General features: G+C 40.3%; 1 protein-coding gene across 1 annotated transcript in view; it reads left to right on the forward strand.

Moving 5' to 3' along the window:
* Positions 1 to 17,803, forward strand: part of LOC120031616 (ras/Rap GTPase-activating protein SynGAP-like) — a 78,139-nt gene extending 60,336 nt beyond the window's left edge. The window contains exons 18-22 of the mRNA XM_038977421.1: positions 727 to 909; positions 1,751 to 1,962; positions 4,992 to 5,073; positions 15,683 to 16,030; positions 17,798 to 17,803. Of these exons, the coding sequence (XP_038833349.1) occupies positions 727 to 909; positions 1,751 to 1,962; positions 4,992 to 5,073; positions 15,683 to 16,030; positions 17,798 to 17,803 (831 nt within the window). The remainder of the gene's footprint in view (positions 1 to 726; positions 910 to 1,750; positions 1,963 to 4,991; positions 5,074 to 15,682; positions 16,031 to 17,797) is intronic.
* Positions 17,804 to 27,627: the final 9,824 nt, after the last annotated feature.

A 27,627-nucleotide genomic window follows, 5' to 3' on the forward strand; every position in this document is an offset into this window, starting at 1 on the left:
GAGCTAGTTAACTTTAGCCTTTTACATCTAGCTACATATTGAACTTCCATCCTCTCAGGCCAGGGGCACAATGTAGGAATTAATGGTTGGATCAGAATCACTGTTATAATCATTGGCCAGTATGGAGAATTAAGTAAAACCACAAGTCCAAATCCCTATCTCCATCCATGGCTAAATTAGGAAAGAGCTAGCTAGCCACCGGAGGACAACATCACAACGAGATTCAACAATTCAAGTTGTTTCTCAATGACGTATGCTCTCAATGCGATTTGATAGGAGTGATGCCAAATCCAAACTGGCTTCCCTTGACACTTATTAAAGATACGCCAGGACCATTCACAGTTGAGCTCACTCAGTTTAGCGCAACGCTGATTGGCTATTATTTTATACTTAATCAAGGAAGGCCAAATGCTTACTGGCTTCCCTTGCATTCAATGCTACATCCGGCAACAATGTCATACTCTTTTGGCCCAGACAGCATCAGATAGATGGCCGACACATACAGAGACAGAGGGGCAGTGTTTTGCTCGCTCGGATGCGTTCTCCAGTGAGATATATTCAGCCTCTTGCGAATTGAAGGAAAATGATGAGAAAATTATTTATCTATGTTTTTTCTTGTTCAATTTTTGGTGACAGGCCTGGCTTCCCTTGGCCTCCATGAATACACACTACTGCTAGTACTAGTACATATTCCTCTTCATATCTGCTTCTTGTCTTTTTCCCCAGGGTTCCGGGCAGTCGCCCTCGACCCTTAACCCCCCGACCCCGGCCAATGAGAGAACAGTCGCCTGGGTCTCCAACATGCCTCACCTCTCCGCTGACATTACTCTGGAGGCTAACCGCATCGACCGCGAGGAGTTCAAGCTGAAGGAATACTCCAAAAGCATGGATGAGTCTCGCTTAGATAGGGTAGATACATCTCTCCCACCACAGCTTTTGCAATACAAAAGAATGATAGCCTAAATTTGACATTGGCAATGTGTGTGTGTGTGTGTGTGTGTGTGTATATATATATATATATATATATATATATAAACAGTAGATAATTGTCTTAACAATATACTGTAGCTTTGGCATTGAAATCCCAATCTTCTAGGAAATCAACAGTAACAAAACGATCCCTCAAAGGAATGCAGAATTTCTCTCTTCTTTAGCAATTCGACGTAGCAGCATATTCAACAGCAAACTGTGAGACTAGAGAACCGTAACACTGATCTGAGTCATATCTCCTTCTTAATGCACAGTGCAGATGTCAGGGAAGTGCAAGTCAAGTCTATCAGTGGAGAGCAGATGGTACCGAGAAACGTATTTATGAATAATTTAGATAGAAACAGCTGAGGATGAACTTGAACAACAGTGAGTCATTGAAAAGAAACAAACTTTTAGCTCGCATATTCATATTTGACCGCAGACACCACATTACCACATTTTTTTGTCCGAGTGAAGGTGTGTTCAGTCAACCCCCCAAAACATTTGTTGGTTTCTTAGCCATGTGTTGCTAATAAACAGTATGACAATTGCTCAACTATTTTTATATTTTCAATATATTCCCTTCTGGAGTTATTTTCATAATAGACATAGCTAGATCTTTGTGCATAGTGAGCAAGTGAAAAGGGATAAACGATGTGTCTTAGACTTTAGTGAACACTGGACAACAATGTGGTTGCCTCCCTATTCCATGGTGACGTGTATGACAATTGCTCAACCATTTTCTATGTCCAATGCGTTCTCTTCTCTCTGTCTGTCTCAGGTAAAGGAATATGAGGAGGAGATCCACTCCCTGAAGGAGCGACTGATCATGTCCCACAGGAAGCTGGAGGAGTATGAGAAGAGGCTCCTTTCCCAGGAGCAGCAGACCAGTAAGATCCTCTCACAATACCAGAGTCGCCTGGAGGACAGCGAGAGGAGGCTACGGCAACAACAAGTGGAGAAAGACTCCCAAATTAAAGGAATAATCAACAGGTAAAAAGAGGGGTGATGGTGGAGGGTGGAGGAGATGGAGAATGGAGATGTAGAGATGAAGAGAAAGAGAGAACTAAAATGGAGTGAAGAAAATAAATGTATGTATTGCTGAGACCTAGCGTGTCTGATTACGTTTATCCAAGAAATATCCAACCTTCATAGACAGAGTTAATCTTCGTTAGGCAAGTGCTGATTTTTGGAAATAATCTGGGGAATATTGACGAATATATGAGTCTAGATAATGTATAGTTATGAAATAGATACATTAATAATGTATGGAGAAATAACGGGGAGGCCTCAACCATATTTTTATAATATATATTTTTTTTTAACCTTTATTTAACTAGGCAAGTCAGTTAAGAATAAATTCTTATTTTCATTTGAAAGGCGAGGTAAACAGTGAAATCCATTCATATGAATGATTAATGTCTGTATGTAGATACCTTAGGCAATTGGTTTTCACCCAGTCCGTAGGAAAATGTTCATTGAACATTCTTTTTCTGACTAATGTTGACAAATTTACTTAAGACAAGGAACTTGAGAGGAAACTATTTGTGTAAATGTTATGCTTTTGTCCACCACTTCTAACAATCTGCAATTGAAAGTTAGATATACGTCACAGGGAACTTTGCTACTTTTAATCCATTCCAGGGAAGAGGAAATGGAATGAAGACCGAGACAGTTCCTGGCTGTACTTAATGGAACCAATCCCATCCATAACCCCATAACTTGGTGCATAAAGAACCCAAAAGACACATTTTTAGGCCCTTTGTACTATTGCACTACTTGGCAGCCATTTTATTGCCAGTATATCAAACATGCTGCTTGTTTTTTCCCATCAGTAGTTTACCTGCGTCATCTGTGGTGATTATTCCGATAACCACAAACTGAGAGGGATTCAACTAGATTGAATCGAAAAGCACAATAATGGACTGAAAGGTGACATCATATGACTTCTATCTGCCCTATACAATATGAGGCCATAATGGCCTTGTGTTTTTGGTTATTGTCCTGCTGAAAGGTACATTTGTCTCCGGTGTCTGTCTGGAAAGCAGACTTTACCAGGTTTTTTCTAGGACTTTGCCTGTGCTTAGCTCTATTCAATTTCTTTATCCTAAAAAACTCCCTAGTCCTTGCCGATGACAAGCATGCCCATAACATGATGCAGCCACCACTATGCTTGAAAATATGGACAGTGGTACTCAGTGATGTGTTGTGTTGGATTTGCCCCAAATATAACGCTTTGTATTCAGGACTTAAAGTAAACATTTTTTTAATTTTTTGCAGTTTTATTGTCTGTTGTTGCTCCAGTCTCAGTTTTCGCTTATCACAGCCATTAAACGCTCTAACTGTTTTAAAGTCACTTTTGGCCTCATTGTGAAATCCCTGAGCGGTTTCCTTCCTCTCCGGCAAATGAGCTAGGAAGGATGCCTGTATCTTTGTAGTGACTGGGTTTATTGATACACCGTCCAAAGTGTAATAATAACTTCACCATGCTCAAAGGGATATTCAATGTCTGCTTTTTTATTTTTTTATCTACCAATAGGTGGCTCTATTTGCCTGGCATTGAAAAACCTGAATCTGTGTTTGAAATTCACTAATCGACTGAGGGACCTTACAGATGTATGTGTGGGTACAGAGATGAGGTAGTCATTCAAAAATCTTGTTAAAAAATATTATGAGTCCATGTAACTTATTATGCGACTTCTTAAGCACATTTTTACTCTTGAACTTATTTAGGCTTGCCATAACGAAGGGGTTGAATACTTATTGACTCGAGACATTTCAGCTTTTCATTTTTAATTCATTTGTAAACATTTCTAAAAATGTTGTGGGGTATTGTGTGTAAGCCAGGGACACATCTCAATGTAATCCATTTTAAATGTGGAAAAAGTCAAGGGTGTGAATACTTTTTGAAGGCACTGTATATAAATGTGTCATTCATTTTGTGTAATTAGTCCTCTCTCAGCATTCTGTTAATCTCAGGAGTTTAACGCTCTGAAGTTCATCTACTTTGTCAGCAATTTCACAGCTTTTCTGTGTGACTTCAAATGAAAACAACCATGTCGTTCAGGCGGAAAGTAGATGTGATAAGATTGAAAGATAATGAAATATATAATGAGCAAAGCAGAAGAATTTCATTACCTCAGAAATATCGACCAGGTAGGAGTTAGGATGTCATATGTACCCTTGTTCATTGAATCTCCATCACCAAACAGCTGATCACCATCTTGGATTTGACTTCATGATTGCAGTGACTTTTAATTGATCCTTCACCTTTTGTGTCTGTTGAAGAAAATATCAGAACCATTGCCTTGAATGATGCAGATCTTGAAATTCCAAAGGCAAGTAATTAATGATCCATGTTCCCCTCTCTGGAAAATAATTCTGATGCTGAGTAATCGTGTCTAAAGGTGAATTTGCATGGCAAAAAAATATCCTATGGAGACTGTAACAATAAGCTTCCCATATCCCTGCAAGCCAACTCTTTTTGAAATGGTTATAACAAGGATTTGGAATCTCTATCATGTTTTGTCAGTTCAACTATTCCATGAGGATGTACTATTAATTAAACCCCCTTCAGAACACGATGACCAGCAAAACACCACAATCTAGACATCATTAGGCATGATTAAATTGGAAAACACCCTGAATTGGACAGACACATCATGCTGAATCCCTTGGGGAACATGGAAATATGCACTTCAACTGCCTCAAAAATGCTTCCTCGTATTACTGGAGCAGTGTATGTTAAACAGCTACAGCATTGGTTGAATAGATTATAATTTGGCTACCAGAGGTTATAACAACGCTACTATAGACCAGGTAATGGGTATAATTGACAAATCAACGTTTGTCAGGGCAATGACAGATGCAGCTTGCACCTGGACAGTCTTTATAAGCCTTACGCTTTGCACTTAGCTACTTAGTGTCTACTTAACTCACAATTCTCTCAACTGTTTGAACTCTCTCTCTCTCTCTCTCTCTCTCTCTCTCTCTCTCTCTCTCTCTCTCTCTCTCTCTCTTAGACTTATGGCTGTGGAGGATGAGATAAGGGGAGGAGCCATCATTGAGCCGCCAAAAGCTAGCGTTAGGGTCTTCGCCGATCAGGTCTGTGATTTTCTTCTTCCGGTCGCCATGTCTGTAGGATGGCCTGTGTCTATCTCTCTATCCTTCTCTATGTTGTTTTCATCTCTTTGTTGATTTGTCCCTTTTATTTTGTCTAGACAAGTCCTTGGGTTTGGGTGAGACTGTCATTTGTTTGTCAATCCGTTTAGGTGCTTTGAAGGTCAAAGAACGTCTGTTTACATCTCGTGTCTGTCTCTCAACCAGTCTGTTTATATTCTGTCTGACCACATCCGGGTTGTAATCAAATCAGCGTCTGTGATAACTGTACATCTCAGACACGTCTATCAACTTTGTGTGAACTATATGTATTAAGTCAAGTTGTATTACCAGTCTAACACAAATGCAAGACAAAATACACGACTATTGAACAGTTTTGGTCCTGAGGATGAGTTCATTTGTCAGGCCGACAACGTCTCCAGCATCCACACTCAATGTCTCTCGGTCCATGCTTTTAGCCAGCCACTCATCATCTCCTATCAAACCGGGCAGGCTCACCCTCAAGCCTGAGTCATGCTGCAAAGACATACCAGCTTTCAGTGTGTGTGTGTGTGTGTGTATGTGTCTGTGTGTGTGTGAAAGAGAGACAGTGTGTCAAACCCCAATGTCTCTTGCAAATGACATCACATGTATGCTCAAGCTTCTTCCATTCGTTTAAATCAAATCCCTGTTCCACCAGAAGATGAGTCCCACCCAACCGCTTCCCCAATCCAAACTCCTTCATCCCAATTATTCACACTTGGCATGTCAACGTCAAGTTGTATTACCAGTCTAACACAAATGCAAGACAGACATAATACACAACTATTGGACAGTTTTAGTCCTGAGGATGAGTTAATTTGTCAGGCTGACAACGTCTCCAGCATCCACACTCAATGTCTCTCGGTCCATGCTTTTAGCCAGCCACCCACCATCTCCTGTCAAACCGGTCAAGCCCACCCTCAATCATGAGTCATGCTGCAAAGACATGCCAGATTTCTGTGTGTGTGTGTGTGTGTGTGTGTGTGTGTGTGTGTGTGTGTGTGTGTGTGTGTGTGTGTGTGTGTGTGTGTGTGTATGTGTGTGTGTGTGTGTGTGTGTGTGTGTGTGTGTGTGTGTGTGTGTGTGTGTGTGTGTGTGTGTGTGTGTGTGTGTGTGTGTAAAAGAGCGAGAGAGAGTGAGTATGTGTCAAACCACAATGTCTCTTGCAAACAACATGACACATGTACGCTCAAGCTTCGCTGAATCCCGCCCAGCCACTTCCCCAATCCAAACTTCTTTATCCCAATCTGAATCAAATCAGACTCAAAAGAGGCAACCGATATAATACATTTTCTGACATGCAGAGATAAAAACAAAAGCAGAACGTTTGAGCGGTGTGAACTGACAGTGCTCCCGCTATGTCCCAGATAATAATACAGCTGAATGCAGCACCCCTGCAAGGCGTTAAACGGTAAAGGCCTCAGCCACGCTTCCTCGAGTGAGCAGTGATCCAATGCGTCTCTCCTGTTATTTCTCTATTCAGTACACAGCTCTCCCAGAGAGGGAGAGGAAGGGCGGGAGGGAGAGGAAGAGAGGGAGAGATTAGCCAGAAAGGCTTAGAAACTTTGGTTGAAAGGGGGTAAAGCCGTCCAGCGATGCGTGGCGTTGTGTTCAGTTGCCAGACAAGTAGCAGACCAAAGAGTTTTTCACTCGCGCGGGTTACACTCAGTCGACCGTGGCCAGTCTGTGGTTGACATGTAGTTGCGGGGGTGTCATGGTAGACTTGGCCTACAGCCTCACACAGCGTTGGGATCGGAATCTATTTGTCCTTTCTGAGGGCTGAGAGATACAGTTTGAGTAGCTCTTCCCAAGAGGTCGTAGTAGCGTTCAAGGCTGGGCATCCATCTTGACATTGGTTTTGTTTCCAAGCTGAAAGAGGAATATTTGCTATTTAACATGAAGCTGTTTGGGTCTCTTCCTAGAAACAGTATCAAATCACAGCAGTCCAACATGGATCTTCTGGTACCATTCATTATTTCCATGTCATGCTTCCACCCAAGTTTTATTTTTTCTCATGCTAATTGTTCATTGTCATGCAACCAGGCAAACCTTTCTGTGTATCTCCATTGTTCTGAAGGTTATAGACAAGAAGATTATAAAAGGAAGTCGTAAATTGTTGTGGACCATTACATTCCCATCATGGCTATGCCCAAGCAGAGCATGTTGGCATGTGTTAATGATTGCGTTTCCAATATCTGTCATTATTTGCAGTGAGCTGGCTACCATACAATCACTTGTCCATCGCCATGGCAGCAACAGGTGTTTAATGCTGGGTGTCTAGGTGGGGGTGTCGGTGACTCATAGGGTTCACGTCATCTTTAGTGTCCCAACAGTGGGCTGTTCACTCAGCTTTCAGCTTTTTACATGCAATTTGTGGATACATATTCCTATAGCATTATGTTGAGAATACCTCCACCCAATCTCTACTAAATATCTGGTTTTAATGGGATTTCATTGTCAAACTTGATTAAATTAGTTCATTTAAAAATATTGCTTGAGTTTTTATTACTACTGTATGTACAAATGTTCTATCTTAATTTGATCACTCTGTTGTAACAGATAATTTTCCTGTTCAGCAGGAAATGTGAACTTGTTCGTATTTGAGGTTTTAAAAAGCTTCTAATGTTTGTAATTTCCACTTTAAAATGTTGGACTTGATTCGCCCTAATGAAAAATGTATCAACCCCTACAAACATATCCATGAATTATTATCCACATTCCTGTTGGTGCAGGATTATTTTCCTGCTGTGGGAAACTGGTCCAATTAAGATATTACACCTGTAGGCAGCAACTAGTGGTAGCACTCTTGAAAGTACAGTAGATCAACCTGTCCTTGTAATGACTCGTAACAAATAAATCATCCTTTGGATGTTGTACTCTACATATCCTCTCCAACTTAATGTTGTATGTTCCATGCATCATTGTGAGTATAATGCATGTCTCACTTTACCTGGTTATCCCTATTCCATCAGTTATCTACTGTCTCTATAACCTTGTATGTGTTATGTGTCATTCAACATTTTTTATGTGTATGCATATTTATATTGTTTAACTCTGTTTTTTAATACTATTTATTCCTTGTTGCAGTAATAGTCATGTGTATTACTTTTGCCAATGATTACTGCATGTTTAGCAGTAGCATGACCTTTCGCCTCAACTTCTAACCCCTCAGCTTCAGAAGAGATCAGAGATACAATTTTTCTTGTTAAGACTTTTCAGTCTTTGGATCAATGAATGCCATTTAGCTTGATTTAAAATGCAGCTATCTTTACTGCTAAACCAACTCAGTGGCCTTGTTGTTAGTGTCCGCCCTGAGATTGGAAAGTTGGGAGTTCGATCCCCGGCCAAAGACTAAAAACGGGACCCAATGTGTCTCTGCTTGGCTCAGCATAGCATCCTGTCCGGAGGATGTACTTGGACATAAAGCTGCCTCACGTTCTGGCTTGCAAAAGTTGGCTACTTACCATCTTTACTGCTGCATGTGTGTATCAACAGCCTTGGTTTGCTTCCTCAGCATGCAGACTTGGTTGACATGTTGGGCCCTCTTGTGCTTTCAGGCTGCTGGGTTTGTGTTGGCGCGAATGTGGTGTGTGTTCCTTTGTGTTTGTGTGTGTCCTGTTGGCGTTGAGTATCCCTAATGCTCCTCAACCCTCGACACCCAACTTCTACCTTTTACTTTCTTCAGTGCACACATGCCTAGCCTCTCCTCTCCTCCTTTTCTCTATCGTTCCTCTCCTCTTCTCCTGTGTTGATGAGATACGGTGATTTCTCTTAGGGGAGGCGCCAATCCATCCTAGTGCAGCCCCGTCTCGCGCCCGTCCCACCCCGAGTACAAAGGTAATAAACCAACCAGCATACACTTCAGTGGTACTGCCTCTCTCCATCCATACATTCTGCCTCTTCACTTTGACTCCTCCACTGTACTGTATGTGCATCACTGTCCGTATGCAGCACCAACAGAAGCACTAATTGATTTACACAGACATGTCTTATACAGAAAATCACACGTCTTATAAACGGCAATATTCTTTCTTTACCTATTGTTCACATTATTTTGGTTATTTTGATTTTGTCAACAGCAATTTGAATAATGTCGAGCTTTACTGTAAAAGAAAATCAATAAATGCTGGAGCTGAAATATCAACCCAGGTTCTGGGGTAGACATAACATAGTAAACAAAAATCTGGGACACTCAAATTAGTATGATCGTTACATATGGTATGTACTAATATGTGGATGTCCATCATCCATTTCGTATGATATATTACAATTCATAAAATATGCTACAAATTTGCAATACGTATGATATGTTAAGAATTCCAATTTGTTGTGGCTAATGTTAAGTAGGTGGCTAGGTGGTTAAAGCTAACGTTAGCTAGGTGGCTATGTTAGCTAGGCTAGGGGTTAGGGGTTAAGGTTAAGGTCAGGAGTTAGGTGAAAGGGCTAGGGGAAGGGTTAGCTAACATGCTAAGTAGTTGCAAAGTAGCTATACGCTCAACCATCCACCCCGACCAACTACAATCCTTTAATTTTTGCCTTAAGTAACCTTCGGCCTGATGTAACCATACCAAACATAACATATCATACTAATTTGAGTGCCGGATTTTCATTTACATCTAGTCTGAGGCCAGGCTGGACAGTGCCTTTGGAAAGTATTCAGACCCCTTGATCTTTTCCACATTTTGTTACGTTACAGCCTTCATTTATTTTTAAATCCTCAGCAATCTGCACACAATACCCCATAATGACAAAGCCAAAACAGGTTTTTAGAAATTTGTGCAAATGTATAAAACATTAAAAACTTAACTTATTTACATAAGTATTCAGACCTTTTGCTATGAGACTCGAAATTGAGCTCAGGTGCATCCTGTTTCCATTGATCATCCTTGAGATGTTTCTACAACTTGATTGGAGTCCACCTGTGGTACATTCAATTGATTGGACATAATTTAGAAAGGCACACACCTGTCTGTATAAGGTCCCACAGTTGACAGTACATGTCAGAGAATAAACCAAGCCTTGAGGTCGAAGGAATTGTCTGTAGAGCTCCGAGACAGGATTGTGTCGAGGCACAGATCTGGGGAAGAGTACCAAAATGGAAGAAGTTTGAACCCACCAAGACTCTTCCTAGAGCTGGCCGCCCGGCCAAACGGAGCAATCAGGGGAGAAGGGCCTTGGTCAGGGAGGTGACCAAGAACCGATGGCCACTCTGACAGAGCTCTAGAGTTCCTCTGTGGAGGTGGGAAAACCTTCCAGAAGGACAACCATCTCTGCAGCATTCCACCAATCAGACCTTCATGGTAGAGTGGCCAGACGGAAGCCCCTCCTCAGTAAAAGGCACATGACAGCCTGCTTGGAGTTTGCCAAAAGGCAACGAAAGGACTCTCAGAACATGAGAAACAAGATTGTCTGGTCTGATGAAACCAAGATTGAACTCTTTGGCTTGAATGCCAAGCGTCACATCTGGAGGAAACCTGGCACCATCCCTATGGTGGAGCATGGTGGTAGCATCATGCTCTGGCGATGTTTTTCAGCGGCAGGGACTGGGAGACTAGTCAAGATCGAGGCAAAGATGAACAGAGCAAAGTACAGAGAGATCCTTGATGAAAACCTGCTCCAGAGCGTTCATGACCTCAGACTGGGACAAATGTTCACCTTCCAACAGGACAACGACCCTAAGCACACAGCCAAGACAACGCAGGAGTGGCTTCGGGACAAGTGTCTGAATGTCCTTGAGTGGCCCAGTCAGAACCCGGACGTGAACCCGATCGAACATCTCTGGAGAGACCTGAAAATAGCTGTACAGCAACGCTCCCCATCCAACCTGCCAGAGCTTGAGATGATCTGCAGAGAAGAATGGGAGAAACTCCCTAAATACAGGTGTGCCAAGCTTGTAGCATCATAGCACCCAAGAAGACTCGAGGCTGTAATCTGAATACTTATAAAAATGTGATATTCCATTTTTTTTTAAATTTAAAATATGAACTAAAACCCAGTTTTTGCTTCGTCATTATGAGGTATTGAGTGTAGATTGATGGAGGGGGGGAAAAACGATTTAATCAATTTTCTACTATTTAATCAAGTCTGCAACATAACAAAATCTGGAAAAGGTAAAGTGGTCTGAATACTTTCCAAAGGCACTGTGCAGTGTAGCACTATATATTGGACATTTGGATTTATGTATTGTACAGATTTAAAATACACATACTATATACATCAATGTATGTGACTCTTACACCACTCAGACAAGTATGCCAACATTATTTGCACAAATTCAGTCATATACGGAGACTTCCTAAACGTGTAACTCTTTGCAGTAGGTAAATTGCTTACCCTCTGAATTCAAACCATAAAACTCCAGCATCAATGGTAGAATTCCTGACCGAAATGCATCAAAATGTTCAGCTGTTTAATTCAATGCTCCATTTCAATGCTCCACTATTATCAAATGTTGGCATTTGCAAAACCTTGCAACTCCTTCATCCTTCTTCACATCCTTCATCCTTGTTCATCTCTCCACTACTTTTTTATTTCAATTCCCTGTGTTGTTTTGGGATGATAATCAAACTGTTTGATCAGAATATTGATGGTAGTAATATATACTTAGGTCTAGATTCAATCAGATTGACAGCCAAATAGCCGTTGTTTAGCGGTGTCGGAGGTGGAACTGCGTTAGAGTTGTCAAATCCACAAGTGGCAACGAAACCACACTCAACGTAATCCGACAAATTCCATGCAGCCGCATTAGAGGTTTATGCAGCCGCGTTACCAATCAAACACTCAAATTAGATTGATAGGCTAATGTATAGAGATGTATAGCCTAACATCAATGGATTGACATTTGAGAGTCATTATTTCTAACATCGATAGAGCCTACAATTTCTAGCGCCGTTTTGAACTTCTAATGCAGTAGGGATAACAAGTAAGGGAGTGGTTTGTGACGGACAAAAGTACCCGCTCACCGATAGGTCAGCTCGCGGTAGGGATAATAAAACATTTGCTATGCAGATGTTGGCCAACGCTGGTTAACGATGGTTAATGATCGATCTGATTGAACCCAGGCCTTAGTTAGTTCTAGTTATGACAAAAAGCTTGACAATTCAGATACTCTATTAGGTACACGTACAAACACTGATGGCTCTGCTGCAGTAATACATATAAGTAGGCTCTATTCCAAGAACCAATATCAACAAGGTAACTGACTACAACCATATACAACAATACCCCTGCTCAAATCAACACAATCTCACCTACACACACTGCACGTGTCTCACAGAGGAACACGTTACAGTGGGTCATCAACATATCCATTCAATTCGACTCATCTCCCCTCCCACCACTCCCCAAAATAAATGACGGGAATTATGGGAAATCTCCGTATCTGACACAATCCTTTCCTGAAAATAAACAACTGGTGTGCGTATATGTCAATGTGTGTGTTTCTTTGAGAGTTTGTTTATATATTCCTGTATGTATGTGTCCTGTATGTATATGGCACCTGAGCTCATAAGTTGATCCAATATTCATGTATTGTCATTGTGAGTTTGATCAAGTGTGTCACCAGTACTGTATTATTGTTATTTTTGCTCTGGATCATACTTGGAGAGTTGTCTAGTGTCCTTTATATGTATGTCAGTCATCTACTGCTGTTATGGAATATTTGGTTGGTTTGTACGTCTAATTTCCACAATGATATGCCTAGTTTGAAACAGCAATTCATTAATAATTTCCTATTCATGTGGCTGGGTTAGAACATTTGAGAATTGCGTACCAAAGCATACTAACAATGCACTTAACATTGCACAATTCATCCACTATGTGTCGTTTTTGTCTACAATTTCCTAACTTTTGTTAGTTGCAGCTTTTGTACAAACATAAACACCAAGTTGTTCAAGTAAGCAAACTCTGCACATATGGATCTTTAACAGTGAGTGATGCACGTTTGTTAAGTTGACTGGATCGCTGCTTCTTTTATTAGCATAGGTTGGCTACCTAGCAGCTAGCTAACTTTCTTATCATAACATATTCACACACTTTCCCAGTTGTATTGGCAGGTCTGGTTAAACTTGGATAAATAATGTGAAAGGTTTTGTAGTAATTTTTGTAGAACTGGTTTAAAAGTAATCCAGCACTGGTAGAGAAATACCACTTGTTCCCCTTGTTTCCATAACACATTTCCTGTTACTGTTGCTAGCACCAAGTAGGGAATGGGATTAGCATGTATGCTAATGGTAATATCTGTTGAAATTGGTTATCGCCGTGTGCTTTACAAGGTTCTGAGTGAGAAGAGAAAAGGTCTGCCAGTTCAATTCCACTTTTTGGAGGACATTTTTTGTTCTCTTTCTAGAGATGGAAACACCTGCTACACACAATGGATACACCCACCCTGATATTTAATGCTAATTAGTTTTGAAAACAAATGGCCTTTTTCCGACTAATTTCTGTACTGGATGCAGATCATAAAACCCTCTTGAAATACCTTTTTTCTGACTTTCACTTCTCCAGTGCTTCGTTCACATCTTAAGACTTCATAATCCTTGGTACATTCATATGAATGGTCTTTAGTCCTTAATGTTCAATGAAGTTATTACACATTTGAGAAAATGTCTTGGCGTCTCAGTAGACGTGTCTATTTGTGTAGAAATCTTTTAAATTGTTCCACATTGCTGTTTCTACTTGGATACGTTCAACACTATTTCCTCAATCTAACACAACCTCCATCAGTGCCAATAACCCAGCTATTTTCTTTCCTACTGCTCTAACACAGACTGTACTGAACAGGACTGGACATGATGACTTGCATTCAGAGCTTGATTTAATTAAGAACTGAAATCAATCTGGTATTTGCAATGACGTTATTCTGCGCCAATGTAGGTAAGGATAGATAGCAAAACCAAACTTTGACTTATTCGCTTATTACAAATTCCAACCCAGTGCTTTACAGATTTGGTAAATTAATGAGCATCCATTGATAAATTGGTCAATGGGTATGGTTAGAAATTCTGATTGGTGGGTTAGACACAGTTGAGATTTTATTCAAGAGCTCTTGAATACTAGCTTCTTATTCTAGCTTTGTAGATGAGTATTTAGTCATTATGTTCTCCAATTCGCATCTATAGTTCTAAGAATTACAGTAACCCATCTGCATGTTAGACTATTATAATAATGCAATACTATAATATTATCATCTATAATGTTTTATTTTAAAATACTTATTACTATTTAAATGTTAAAGTACTTATAAGGTTCAATGACGTGTGGGAATCAACCACACACTTGACAAGGGAACTAAGGTGCATGAAAAAACAATATTGAATTTCTTCACATTTATTGTGGTCTTAGCTAAGCTTTCGGTGAACTCTTTTTATTCTTTATTTATTTTCTTCTTTCTGTGAAAGTTTTGCTCTGACAAAGGTCAATTGACTGAAAGCTTAGCAAAAACCATGCTAAACCTGAAATGTGCATGGATTTTAAAGTGAGTAAGATTAATTAAGGTGACACAATTGTATCAAGTTATAGAGTCATAACTATTTGTGTCACCAGGGTTTTCAAGCCTTTACTACAGTATATTTAAGCAATAATGCACGAGGGGGTATATAAGGCCAATATACCATGGCTAAGGGCTTTTCTTAGCACGACGCAATGCGGAGTGCCTGGATACAGCCCTTAGCCGTGGTATATTGGCCATACAGCACAAACCCCCGAGGTGCCTTATTGCTATTATAAACTGGTTACCAACGTAATTGTATATGGTCTGATATGCCACGGTTGTCAGCCAATCAGCATTCAGGGCTCGAACCACCCAGTTTATAATACAAATTAGAATGTATAGAAATTCCTTGAAATTAATCTCATTGGCTAAGACTGACACAACTCTCATTCTACTTGACTGCTCGGACTCCTTTTGACACCCGTCCCTGACTAGTACCCCCTTCTAACTCAGCATCATACGAAGATCAAGACACTCTGACATGTTGGTCAACCCGAGATTGTAATTCCTTCCACCTTTTCTTTTTCTGACTGTATCCCCTCTCCTATGCTGTCCATCTCTATTGGTGTACCTCATACTTCTGCTCTGTAACTCATTTTCCTCTATTTCTCTTTCTCTGTTGTTCCTCCCATCCCTTGTCACTTATTTCTCTCCCTCCCTTACTCCCTTTGCTTTCTCACATGACCCTTTCTTTCTTTACCTCCTGCTTTGATCCTTTCCTACCGGGACCCACATCACCCCACACTATTTCCTCCATTCTTTTCTTTCTACATTCGTAACTGATTCACCTATTTACTCTCTCCTCTACCCACCTGTTTGTTCTTCACTGGCCTCCTCTTTTTATTTGATTATTCCTTGCTTGTTCATATCTCCCTCTCCTTCCATCCTCCCTGTTGCCTTCTCTCTACACATTTCCTGCTTCATATATGACTCTTTATATTGCCTCACTCGCTCTTTCCTGGATTGGCTGACTCCTTTACACCCTTGTCCATGCCACAAATCCCCCACTGAATGCCCCTTCTCCCACTCCCATCTCTCCCCTCTCCTACTCCTCTTCTCCCCTCCCTCTCTCTGTCTTGCTAGGGGGCCCAGCATTCCTCCCTGGGTTCAGCAGACCCCTGTGTGAATACTGAAGGTGGAAGAGGAGGAGGAGGAGGAGGAGAAAAAGAAGGTGAAAAAGAAGGAGGGATGACCACTGATCCTGACCCTACTATCTCTTCCTCGGGCATCTCCTCCACCGGCTTGCCCCGGAATGAGAATGGAGTCCCCTCCCCATCCGTAGACCCTCCTCCTCCCCCTACTCCTCATCTCCACCCCAATCCACCCCAGAATGGAGAGCTCCGTGGCAACCCTACATCCTCCCCAGTGACAAGCACGGAGGCAGCTGAGAGCACTGCAACAGCAGGACTGGGCATAGAGGAGAGGGAGCAGGTCAAAAACAACACTAAACCAAATCAGAGAGAGAAGACACAAATAAAAAAGTCTTGCCACATTTCCTTCCTTTTTTGAGGAGGATGAGATGACTGCAATCTTTCCAGTTTCTTTTATGTGTACTCAAACCAGAGAGAGAAGAAATGTGTGGGGGGCAGCAGTCATTGTACATTTAACTGTACAGTACGTTCAGCATTATCACACAAGACAACAAAAGGGCTTTCCAATGGACCTCATTTCCGTCATGCTCAAACTGGGCTTTGGTCAGTATCTGTCTTGCAGGACAAGATAATGATACCTTTTAGTTATCGTTGACATTGTGGGATCCTCATGTACTGTTTCAATCGATCAAACCATAGAGCCTATCAAACACTGGTATAGGCCTAATCACCAAACCAAGCATTTTGAGATTTTGCTTTGTGTGTTTGTTTAATCAAATATAGACCGTAAGCAAACACTATATAACATCTCACTCCCCAAAGACTTCTCAGTAGCCAATAGCATCCTACTATATACATGCGTGTAGTATCCCATAATTCCATCGATAAAGATCTTGTCATTTCCTGTCCTGAAAACTCCAGCTCTCAAATTTCATTGGTAGATGTGGTCATCTGGCTTTGTAGTTTGGTTTCCTTAGTGCCTTTGAGTGTATTTTAACAGGGTTTTCAAATAACAGGCGGGGATGATATTGACAGAAAGATTATATTATTTGATGATAGTACATAAACAGTCTAATCAAGATCCCAAAATAACTATGCTTTTTGAAATGCAGACTAACTATAGAGTGCAGAACAAGCAGAATACGGTTTCATTTTTGGGATTTCACAGACATGGCCTATGGCCTAAGGAAAGTGTGTGATGTTTTCAAAAATGTGTTAATTAAGGGACTTCCCATTTGTGGACTGGACTCGTGCAATGTTTTCTCTTCTCAAACTCAGAACCTGTGTGTGATCAACTGGTGCTACAGACACAAACAGTGCCATTTCCAAATCGTGTGTGTGTGTCATAGCACTGCCTCTCATGTTTCCCACTGTCTGTATGTCTGTCTCTCTCACTCTGTCTGTTATTGTCAAGGTAACCTATTTCTTTTATGTATTTGTCTGTTTGTCTGTTATGTGTGTGTCGTGTCCCTATGTGTGCAATTGTTTAATAGAGTGGGAGCTGGGTCAAGTAGGGTGCTTAAACCAAATGAGACAACAGCAAAGTTGTCAGGTAAAAAGTTTACCAGCAATTTTAATAAGTGGTTGAAAATATAAAAGGAATGCTATTTTTGGACCTTCAGTGTCCAGGCATATAACGTAGTCACTTGTAACACCTAGTACACTTCCAAAATTGTTGTCATGGCTTTTTCTGTTTAGTACCACAAGCTATTTATTTGATTCTTATTTTGGGGTAGCCAGTTAAGTCTAGCCTTAAGTGCCTGGGTCTCAGATAATGACATTTTGGCCAGTAGTCAAACAGTGCTCAGACAAATTTGTATGTGGCATAGACTTTCTTCATGTCGTTTCGAGGGACTATTTTAAGTTAATGTACCATTCAGCTGAGCATGATGAATGCTAATGTAACAACATTTTGAGAAAACAAAGTTTGTTTGGGGCATCGTTAGTAAAGAGTATTTCAAATCTAAAACATGTTACACAGTGCACTTAAAGGAATTCATTGCTTTGTGTCAACTGTTCAGATATCACCTGTCAGTGAATACTGTTATACTGTGTTGTCATGTCCTTTTGTTTTGTGTATAACTTGTCCATTGTAATCTTTGTTTAGATGTGAATTTGGGTTTATTTTGGCCCTTTTAGTTTCACACTGGTGGTGCTTTATAACTAGTTGGATAACTTTCCTTAGCTGGCTTAGCGTCTCAAGAGCATTAACATGCTTCAGACAGTCCTGGTTTTGCAGAACCCATCATCAGTCTTATTTAACTCTTTTATTTGATTAAGAGTCAATTTACTAAGGGCCAAATCCTAACTTGATTTCTATTTTTGCAGTTCTCCCATTGGCATCATGCTTTACGAGTAAGTCTGAGTTTAACATGCAGATCTCAAGTTAGGATTTGGCACTTAGTGTATAGGGTCAAAATGCCTCTGCCAATGCTGTGTCGATCAGTACTAGGGGATTAGCCATAACGTAGAGTAGGTGAGATTCAGAGATATGAGAGATATTTAGCTATGAGTGTTGAATTAAAAGTTGGTGTGATTATTAATAGGGAGAGTTTGATGTAGTTAGCTTAAGTCAGCTAATAGGGCTACCTTTCGAGTGCCAAAACATTCATATCAGTAATAAAATGGCCTTTAAAGCAGCTAGGGCTTTACATCTGCATTGAGTAAAGATATGGGACTATACAGGGTCACTGGTTGATATATGAGCATTGCCATTAATATACCTCAGAGATGCAGAATTGAGAGACTCAGGTAAACAAATAATTGCCTCAGAGCTGAACGCAAACTGACAGAGATTAATCCAACTTTGGAGTGACTGCCATCAGATACAGTGGTTGGTCCATCTATTACAAGATCTATCCCACTGGGCAAAAACTGGTTGAATCAACAGTGATTCCACATCATTTAAACAAAAAGGCTAAATGTGATGTAGTTATGAATTTCATTAGGGACGTTAGGGAATGTAGTATTTTTTTCACCCTACTTTTAACCTAAATCCAATGACATGGATTAAATTCACTTTAGTTGACAACTCAACCAAATGTAAATCAAAATTAGACTTTGAAATGACGTCTGTGCCCAGTGGGATGGCTATGATTGGATAGCAACTCATCAAGCACCTCCCCGTTCCTTCTCTCTCTGTCTTCCTTTTCTCCTCTTAGCCAATCACGCAGCTTCGTGGAGGACAATCTGGAACCTAATTGGCTGAGGCAACATGGGCAGCCCGCATGGCCTGGCCATATATCAAGAGCGCTCTCTCGTGATGCGATTGGCTGACAAAGGGAGAAGTTGGGCCATTGGTCCAATTCTCCTGACCTAAAGGATAGTCCAGAGCCACAGCTGACCATGTAAGGATCTGCTGTGTTATTTACCCTACTTTACTTGGGCCCTCTCTCTCTGATTGGATGGCTGGACAATCTGTATTTGATGCTTGTGATTAGATATTTGATTTTCTTTTAAAGACGTGCCAATCTCGGGAAACGGTTTTGTTGGCTCATCAAGCATGTGAAGAACAGCTATGCAGATTGACATGATATTAACCTTTTTGGGATTGAGCAGTAAATGAAATGAGGGAGAGCTACTGTGCGTAAGATGCATTTCAAAGGTGCTGTAATTTTTCTTTCCTTACATTTTTCGAAGATCTCACAATTTGTTTCTTGCATTTTTCCTTCCTAACATTTTCTACAGTCCACCCACTATCTACCCATTTCTCTTTCTATCTATTCTTAACCATTTTCAACCACCTCCGTTTATGTTCACCCCTTTTAGACTTGTCTGCTCCTGTTCATATCTCCCATGGTTTCGGTTTTGTTCTTTCTTCTTTATCTCTATTCGTTTTACATTTAAAGGAAACTAATTATGCACAGCCACAAGTGAAACTGCTACAAAACAAAATATTGCTTCAATTAAAACTTTGAAAAATGTAGACAATGCTATGATTTATATTTCTATAATAATGCTTATTCTTACCGTAGTACTACAAAAACTATTCATTGGAAATCTTCCTGAGCAAATGTTTATTTCTTGATAATGACAAGACTCTAGTATCTAATGACAGTCCAGAAATGATCCATTTTATATCAACTGATTTTTCTTAAGACAATCTTATGGAACATTACCCTTTTGTGGAGAAAGATTGCCCTGGGATTGTGATGGATAAAACCACAAACTGTTGTTTTACCTGCTCCCCTCACAATGATTTGCACGTTGCAGTGACCTGTACCCCTCCACTTCTCTCTTGTAATCCCTGGAAGAGACATGTGAGGATGGATGTTGTTTCTCTACTTGACAATCGCTGGGGAGCTCTCCATTTTACAGACGATCTAAAACTCCTTAGAAGAGGACATCCTTACCATCACGTTTTTTTTTTCCTATTTCAGTCTCTGATGTAAGCTTAGTGGAGCAGATGCGAGTTTATCATGTTTTTCCAGTGTGGTGAGACCGAATTCTGGAGCCAAGTTTCTGTATAACTTCCATTTGATTTCTTTGTATGGACTCCACTGACACAGAAGCTAAATAAAACCCTGTGCCCTCCTTCGCCTCTGACCACTGAAAAATGACACATCAAAAGAGCGAGAGATTAGAGGTTCATACCTTTTAAGTGATTGAATGTGTGTGTACATACAGTGTGTGTACAGTTGTTGTGTATATACTGGATATGTGTGTGTATATATAGTATGTCTATGGGTATATACAGTTTGTTTGTATATGCAGGGTGTACAGTTTTTTTCCTCGATCCTCTAATCTCTCTCTCGTAAATGACATATTTGACTCCTCAAAGAGAAATGTTGAAGTGGAGAGGTTCACACTGGCAATTTAAAGGACAGCTGTCTGGGAAGCACTTTCTGTGCAGACACTGACCAATCTGACACCTCTGAACACCTACAAACCTAATTATGCCTCTCAAAACAATCTCTGGCTTGCAGTCATTTTCTCATCAACTGAGGCATTTTTAAAAATTATATTTGGGTGACCAAGCAATGTTTGTACATATACAGTATATAGAATAACTAAGATAATATTTACAGTGACCTCCATCTCCTTTTTTTTTGAATTCCTGTAACTATTATGATTCTTCCTTGTTATTTGATTTAAGTTTTACATTTTCTCTACATTAAATGTTTGCAATGGTTGTCATTCAGATGTATATAATTATCCAGACAACCCTTATCTAATCTTTCCAATTTAGTTCCCCGAACTCTGCCTCTCATAGACCCCTCTGTCAGGCTGAACATTTGGTTCAGATCACACTGTTACTTGTGAAGCAACTCTTCCATGCAAGTAACACCATGTTATTAGCCATTTCTTCAAGTTCTATTAAGTGTGCCTCCAACTCGCCAACCCTCCCTCACCCTTGAACTTTCAACCCCACAGGTCACACATAGTCATACCCCTTGACAAGCCATAGTCCCCCAACCCCTCTATTTTGGTTTTAAAAAGGACAGACATTCGGGGATTTGTGTATATTAATGGAAGAGTGATATTGAAGAGTGTATTGCCATTGTAAATGGATTTGTTATGAATGTGGATATTCTGATTATTTAACTATTATTGTAATAATGATTATGATTATTGCCACTTTGATTTTGTTGATTCATTCCTTTGATGCGGTCAATAACAATTCCTTCATTTCATTTTTGAATAAGCCGGAATTTATATTTTTCGGGTGGGTGAATCTTGGAGATAGAAATACTTAAATAAATGAATAATAAACAAATAATTAACTTCTTAAATTAAGATGTGATATGTATTTTTTGTATCATTCCTACAGAACAGTCACCACAGTGAAAAATATCTTGAAACTCTTACTAGGCCTGTTGGCCATTTAATGGTTTATAAAGCCTATTCTGGGGTCCAAATCATGAGATATACTGTAGGTTACAGAAACATCATTAGATTATCACTGGACACCAAAGACACAGTATGCCAGTCAGATCATAGTAGTCGACGTTACCATAACCAATCATGTTTGCAAATATTATTTGCTGAGGCTGTTGGTGCATTTCATGTGAGATAAAAGTGAAGACTAGTCTTTTTAGTAAGTATTCACACCCCTTGACCTTTTCCACATGTTGTTGTGTTGCAGCCTGAATATAACATGGATTAATTTGAGATGTTGTGTCACTGGCCAACAAACAATACCCCAGAATGTCAAAGTGGAATTATGTTTTTAGAAATGTATTCAACACCTTTGTTGTGAAAAGCCTAAATTATTTCAGGATTAAAAATGTGCTTAAAAAGTCACATAATAAGTTGCAATAATAGTGTTTAACATTCTTTTTTAATGACTACCTCATCTCTGTACCCCACACATACAAATGATTGTACGGTCTCTCAATCTCTGCAGTGAATTTCAAACAGAGATTCAATCAGAAGGACCAGGGAGATTCACCATGAGGCCAATAGTGTATTTAAAACAGTTACATAGTTTAACTGTGATATAAGAAAACTGAGGATGGATCAACAAATTCACCTTTCAGCAAGACAATAACCTAAAACAAAAGGCCAAATATACACTGGAATTGCTTACCAAGATGACATTGAATGTTCCCGAGTGGCCTAGTTACAATTTTGACTTAGATCGGCTTGAAAATCAATGGCAAGACTTGAAAATGGCTGTTTAGCAATGATCAACAACCAACTTGACAGAGCTTGAAGAATTTTAAAAATAATAATGTGCAAATATTCTACAATCCAGGTGTGCAAAGCTCTTAGAGACTTACCCAGAAAGACTCACAGCTGTAATCGCTGCCAAAGGTGATTCTAAATGTATTGAGTCAGGGGCGTGAATACACATGTAAATATGATATTTCTGTATTTCATTTTCAATAAATGTGCAACAATTTTTAAAAACATGTTTTCACTTTGTCATTATGAGTTATTGTGTGTAGATGGGTGAGGGAAAAAAATATTTAATCCATTTTGAATTTAGATTGTAACACAACAAAATGTGGAATAAGTCATTGGGTATGAATACTTTTGGAAGGCACTGTATGTAGCCTGATACATCATCCGGTGATAGCTTGATAGCTAGTCACCGTCTGACGTAATACAATAAAATGTTTGGAAAGGTCTTCTCAGGACCTCTGCAAGCCAGAATGTTGAGTAATATTACATTTGAACTTACTCTACCAGTTGTCTTGGTGGTTGGTCATTATGCTGAAAATTTGAGACAAAATATCCACAGAAAAGTGTTATTAAACTGACTTTTCTGAACCACCCCCTGGATTTTAGCATATGCTCGCATCATAAGCCATGACAAAATGTGTAGAATTGCAGGACCCCCGAAAACCAGAAAAATAGCAAACATTTTCAAGGAACAGAAATAGAACTTGGAACAAAAGTAATCCATACTGTTCCGGGAACAGAACTGTTATTTTAAAAGCACAAGAACCAGTTAATAACCTTCTTTTAAGTTGCAGGCATTTTTACTAGTCCCACAAGAAAATGCAACAAAGCGCCTATGCAAAACCCTCACTCTGTCACTCAGAAACTTATTCCAGTGTCTGCCTGCAAGCTGAAATCTTTGTAAGTGTGTGCGCGCATTTAGGGTACCTGCCCATCCCCCCTCCAAAGCATAGGCTACTGTACTGACATTAGAATCGTGATTCAGAAGATAGGGAGAGAGATTTTTAATTAGCTTGAGAAGAATCGATTAACTTTTTAAATGCTAGTTAAGGATGCAATAGGCCTAGTTATAATGTTTCACAAAGGATTTATTAACTACAAAAAGCTAAGATGTGTTTTTAATTCTGGTGCCACTCTACACACACAAGCTTGTTAGATAGCTAGCTCAAGGACATTCAAAGTTCTTCCATAGAAGCCTGTCCTCTTAGGTATAATTCAGTGGACCTAATTCAGATAATGCATGTCATAACAAGATGCCCAGCACTTCAAGCCTCCTCCACAACCCTCTCTCACTCTTTTCCTTCCCCACCAACAAAATATCAGTCGCATCTTGCACCATAGGCTACACTTGTCTGTCCATCACATATGTAAACAACTACTTTGCCTGCTCTATCCGCATTGATTGGTAAAGTAATTTAATGAGCTAAATGTAAAAAACTGTTGATATCACAGGTTAAAAAAGGAACAGTAAGGAACGATATAAACCGGTACTTTTTGGGGGTTCAAACTAGTTCAGAACCATATTTTGCTGGCTGGAACAGTGGAACGAAACGAAAAAAATGTGGTTCTGTTCAGAACGAAACGATTGGAAAATAATTTTGGTTCCAACCCCTGGTTGTGGAGCCCCCTGAAGGTAGGTGCCCAAAACCCCAGATGTGGTGATCCGGCCCTCAAGTACAGTTGAAGTCGGAAGTTTTTATACACCAAATACATTAAAACTAAGTTTTTCACAATTCCTGACATTTAATCCTAGTAAAAATTCCCTCTTAGGTCAGTTAGGATCACCACTTTATTTTAAGAATGTGAAATGCCAGAATAATTGTAGAGAGAATATATCTATTTCAGCTTTAATTTATTTCATCACATTCCCAGTGGGTCAGAAGTTTACATACACTCAATTAGTATTTGGTAGCATTGCCTTTAAATTGTTTAAAACCTCTTGAGCCTATGGGGGCGCCATTTCGACTTTGTAAAAATGAGTTCCCAAATTAAACTGCCTCGTACTCAATTCTTGCTCGTACAATATGCATATTATTATTACTATTGGATAGAAAACACTCTCTAGTTTCTAAAACCGTTTGAATTATTTCTCTGAGTGAAACAGAACTCATTCTGCAGCACATTTCCTGTCAGGGAGTGAGATTTCAGAAATCGAGGTCCCTGTTCTGAGGTCAGTTTATAAGTCCCCATGTAAGCCATCGGGCTACATGCACTGCATACGTCTTCCTCTAGATGTCAGTAAGCGGGGAGAATTTGAATGGAGTGGATTGCGCAATCTGGGACCCTATATAAGACCGTGGAACGGAAGTACCTTCCTTTTCAACGGTGCGCCTGGCGCAAGAAGACATCACAATGGCGTCCTGCAAACGCTTTCGTTTTAGTAGTTCTATATCTCCGGTCATGTTTTTATTCGTTATAGGTGTTAAAGACATCATAAGGTAATTAATTTAAACCGACTTATAGCAGTTTATAGCAGTTTATTGCGATTTTCTGGGATTTCTTTGTCATGCGCTTTCACGAGTTGGACACCTCTCCAGTGGGTGGCTATCGTTAGCTGCTATTTCGACAGGAGAAGAGGACATCTTTCAACCCAAAGACGATTGTTCTGGAGAAAGGACACCTTGCCCAAGATGCTGATGGAAGCTCAGCTAATAGTAAGCAGTCTTTATGCTGTTAATTCGTACTTATGTTGACAAATGTCAAATAATAATTCCGCCATGAATTTCGGTGCGTCTCGCTTTAGCGCACGCTGTATGCTTGAAGTAACGTTAATTTTAAAAATGTAACCCAGCGATTGCATTAAGAACTAATTTGTCTTTCAATTGCTGTCCAACCTGTATTTTTTAGTCAAGTTTTGGCATAGTTACTGATTAGAATAGGTGCCTCTCCAAAGATTTCTCCTGACATTTTCTGGGCAGCTTTGCTACTTTTCTCATTGTATAACCACGATTTGTGCCGCTAAATATGCACATATATATATATTTTTTTAAATAATTTTATCCCATTTTCTCCCCAATTTTCGTGGTATCCAATCGCTAGTAATTACTATCTTGTCTCATCGCTACAACTCCCGTACGGGCTCGGGAGAGACGAAGGTCGAAAGCCATGCGTCCTCCGAAGCACAACCCAACCAAGTCACACTGCTTCTTAACACAGCACGCCTCCAACCCGGAAGCCAGGCGCACCAATGTGTCGGAGGAAACACCGTGTACCTGGCCCCCTTGGTTAGCGCGCACTGCGCCCGGCCCGCCACAGGAGTCGCTGGAGCGCGATGAGACAAGGATATCCCTACCGGCCAAACCCTCCCTAACCCGGACGACGCTATGCCAATTGTGCGTCGCCCCACGGACCTCCCGGTCGCGGCCGGCTGCGACAGAGCCTGGGCGCGAACCCAGAGACTCTGGTGTCGCAGTTAGCACTGCGATGCAGTGCCCTAGACCACTGCGCCACCCGGGAGGCCCAATATGCACATTTTCGAACAAACTCTATATGCATTGTGTAATATGATGTTATAGGACTGTCATCTGAAGAATTCTGAGAAGGTTAGTGAAAAAATTAATATATTTTGGTGGTTTATACGTTATCGCTATTTTTGCCTTGAATCAATGCTGTTGTGATGTTTGCTATTGTGGTAAGCTAATATAACGCTATATTGTGTTTTCGCTGTAAAACACTTAGAAAATCTGAAATATTGTCTGGATTCACAAGATCTGTGTCTTTCAATTGCTGTACGCTGTGTATTTTTAAGAAATGTTTTATGATGAGTAATTAGGTAATACACGTTGCTCTCTGTAGTTATTCTAGTCGCTTTGGTGAGAGTTGTGATGGTGGCTGCAATGGTAAACTATGATTTATACCTGAAATATGCACATTTTTCTAACAAAACATATGCTATACAATAAATATGTTATCAGACTGTCATCTGATGAAGTTGTTTCTTGGTTAGTGGCTATTTATATCTTTATTTGGTCGAATTTGTGATAGCTACTGATGGAGTAATAAACTGGTGGAGTAAAAAAAGTGGTGTCTTTTGCTAACGTGGTTAGCTAATAGATTTACATATTGTGTCTTCCCTGTAAAACATTTAAAAAATCAGAAATGATGGCTGGATTCACAAGATGTGTATCTTTCATCTGGTGTCTTGGACTTGTGATTTAATGATATTTAGATGCTAGTATTTACTTGTGACGCTATGCTAGGCTATGCTAGTCAGCTTTTTTACTGATGGGGGTGCTCCCGGATCCGGGTTTGGGAGGAATTAGAGGTTAACTTGGGTCAAACGTTTCGGGGAGCCTTCCACAAGCTTCCCACAATAAGTTGGGTGAATTTTGGCCCATTCCTCCTGACAGAGCTGGTGTAACTGAGTCAGGTTTGTAGGCCTCCTTGCTCACACACACTTTTTCAGTTCTCCCCACAAATTTTCTATGGGATTGAGGTCAGGGCTTTCTGACGGCCACTCCAATACCTTGACCTTGTTGTCCTTAAGCCATTTTGCCACAACTTTGGAAGTATGCTTGGGGTCATTGTCCATTTGGAAGACCCATTTGCGACCAAGCTTTAACTTCCTGACTGATGTAATGAGATATTGCTTCAATATATCCACATAATTTTCCATCCTTGTGATGCCATCTATTTTGTGAAGTGCACCAGTCCCTCCTGCAGCAAAGCACCCCCACAACATGATGCTGCCACCCCCATGCTTCACGGTTGGGATGGTGTTCTTCGGCTTGCAAGCGTCCCCCTTTTTCCTCCAAACATAACGATGGTCATTATGGCCAAACAGTTCTATTTTTGTTTCATCAGACCAGAGGACATTTCTCCCAAAAGTACGATCTTTGTCCCCATGTGCAGTTGCAAACCGTAGTCTGGCTTTTTTATGGCGGTTTTGGAGCAGTGGCTTCTTCCTTGCTGAGCAGCCTTTCAGGTTATGTCGATATAGGACTTGTTTTACTGTGGATATAGATACTTTTATACCCGTTTCCTCCAGCATCTTCACAAGACCCTTTGCTGTTGTTCTGGGATTTATTTGCACTTTTCACACCAAAGTACGTTCATCTCTAGGAGACAGAACGCGTATCCTTCCTGAGCGGTATGACAGCTGCGTGGTCCCATGGTGTTTATACTTGCGTACTATTGTTTATACAGATGAATGTTCTCACCTTCAGGCATTTGGAAATTGCTCCCAAGGATGAACCAGACTTGTGGAGGTCTACAATGTTTTTTCTGAGGTCTTGGCTGATTTCTTTAGATTTTCCATGATGTCAAGCAAAGAGGCACTGAGTTTGAAAGTAGGCCTTGAAATACATCCAC

This window comes from Salvelinus namaycush, chromosome 37, assembly GCF_016432855.1.
Source record: "Salvelinus namaycush isolate Seneca chromosome 37, SaNama_1.0, whole genome shotgun sequence".
NCBI classification, from domain to species: domain Eukaryota; kingdom Metazoa; phylum Chordata; class Actinopteri; order Salmoniformes; family Salmonidae; genus Salvelinus; species Salvelinus namaycush.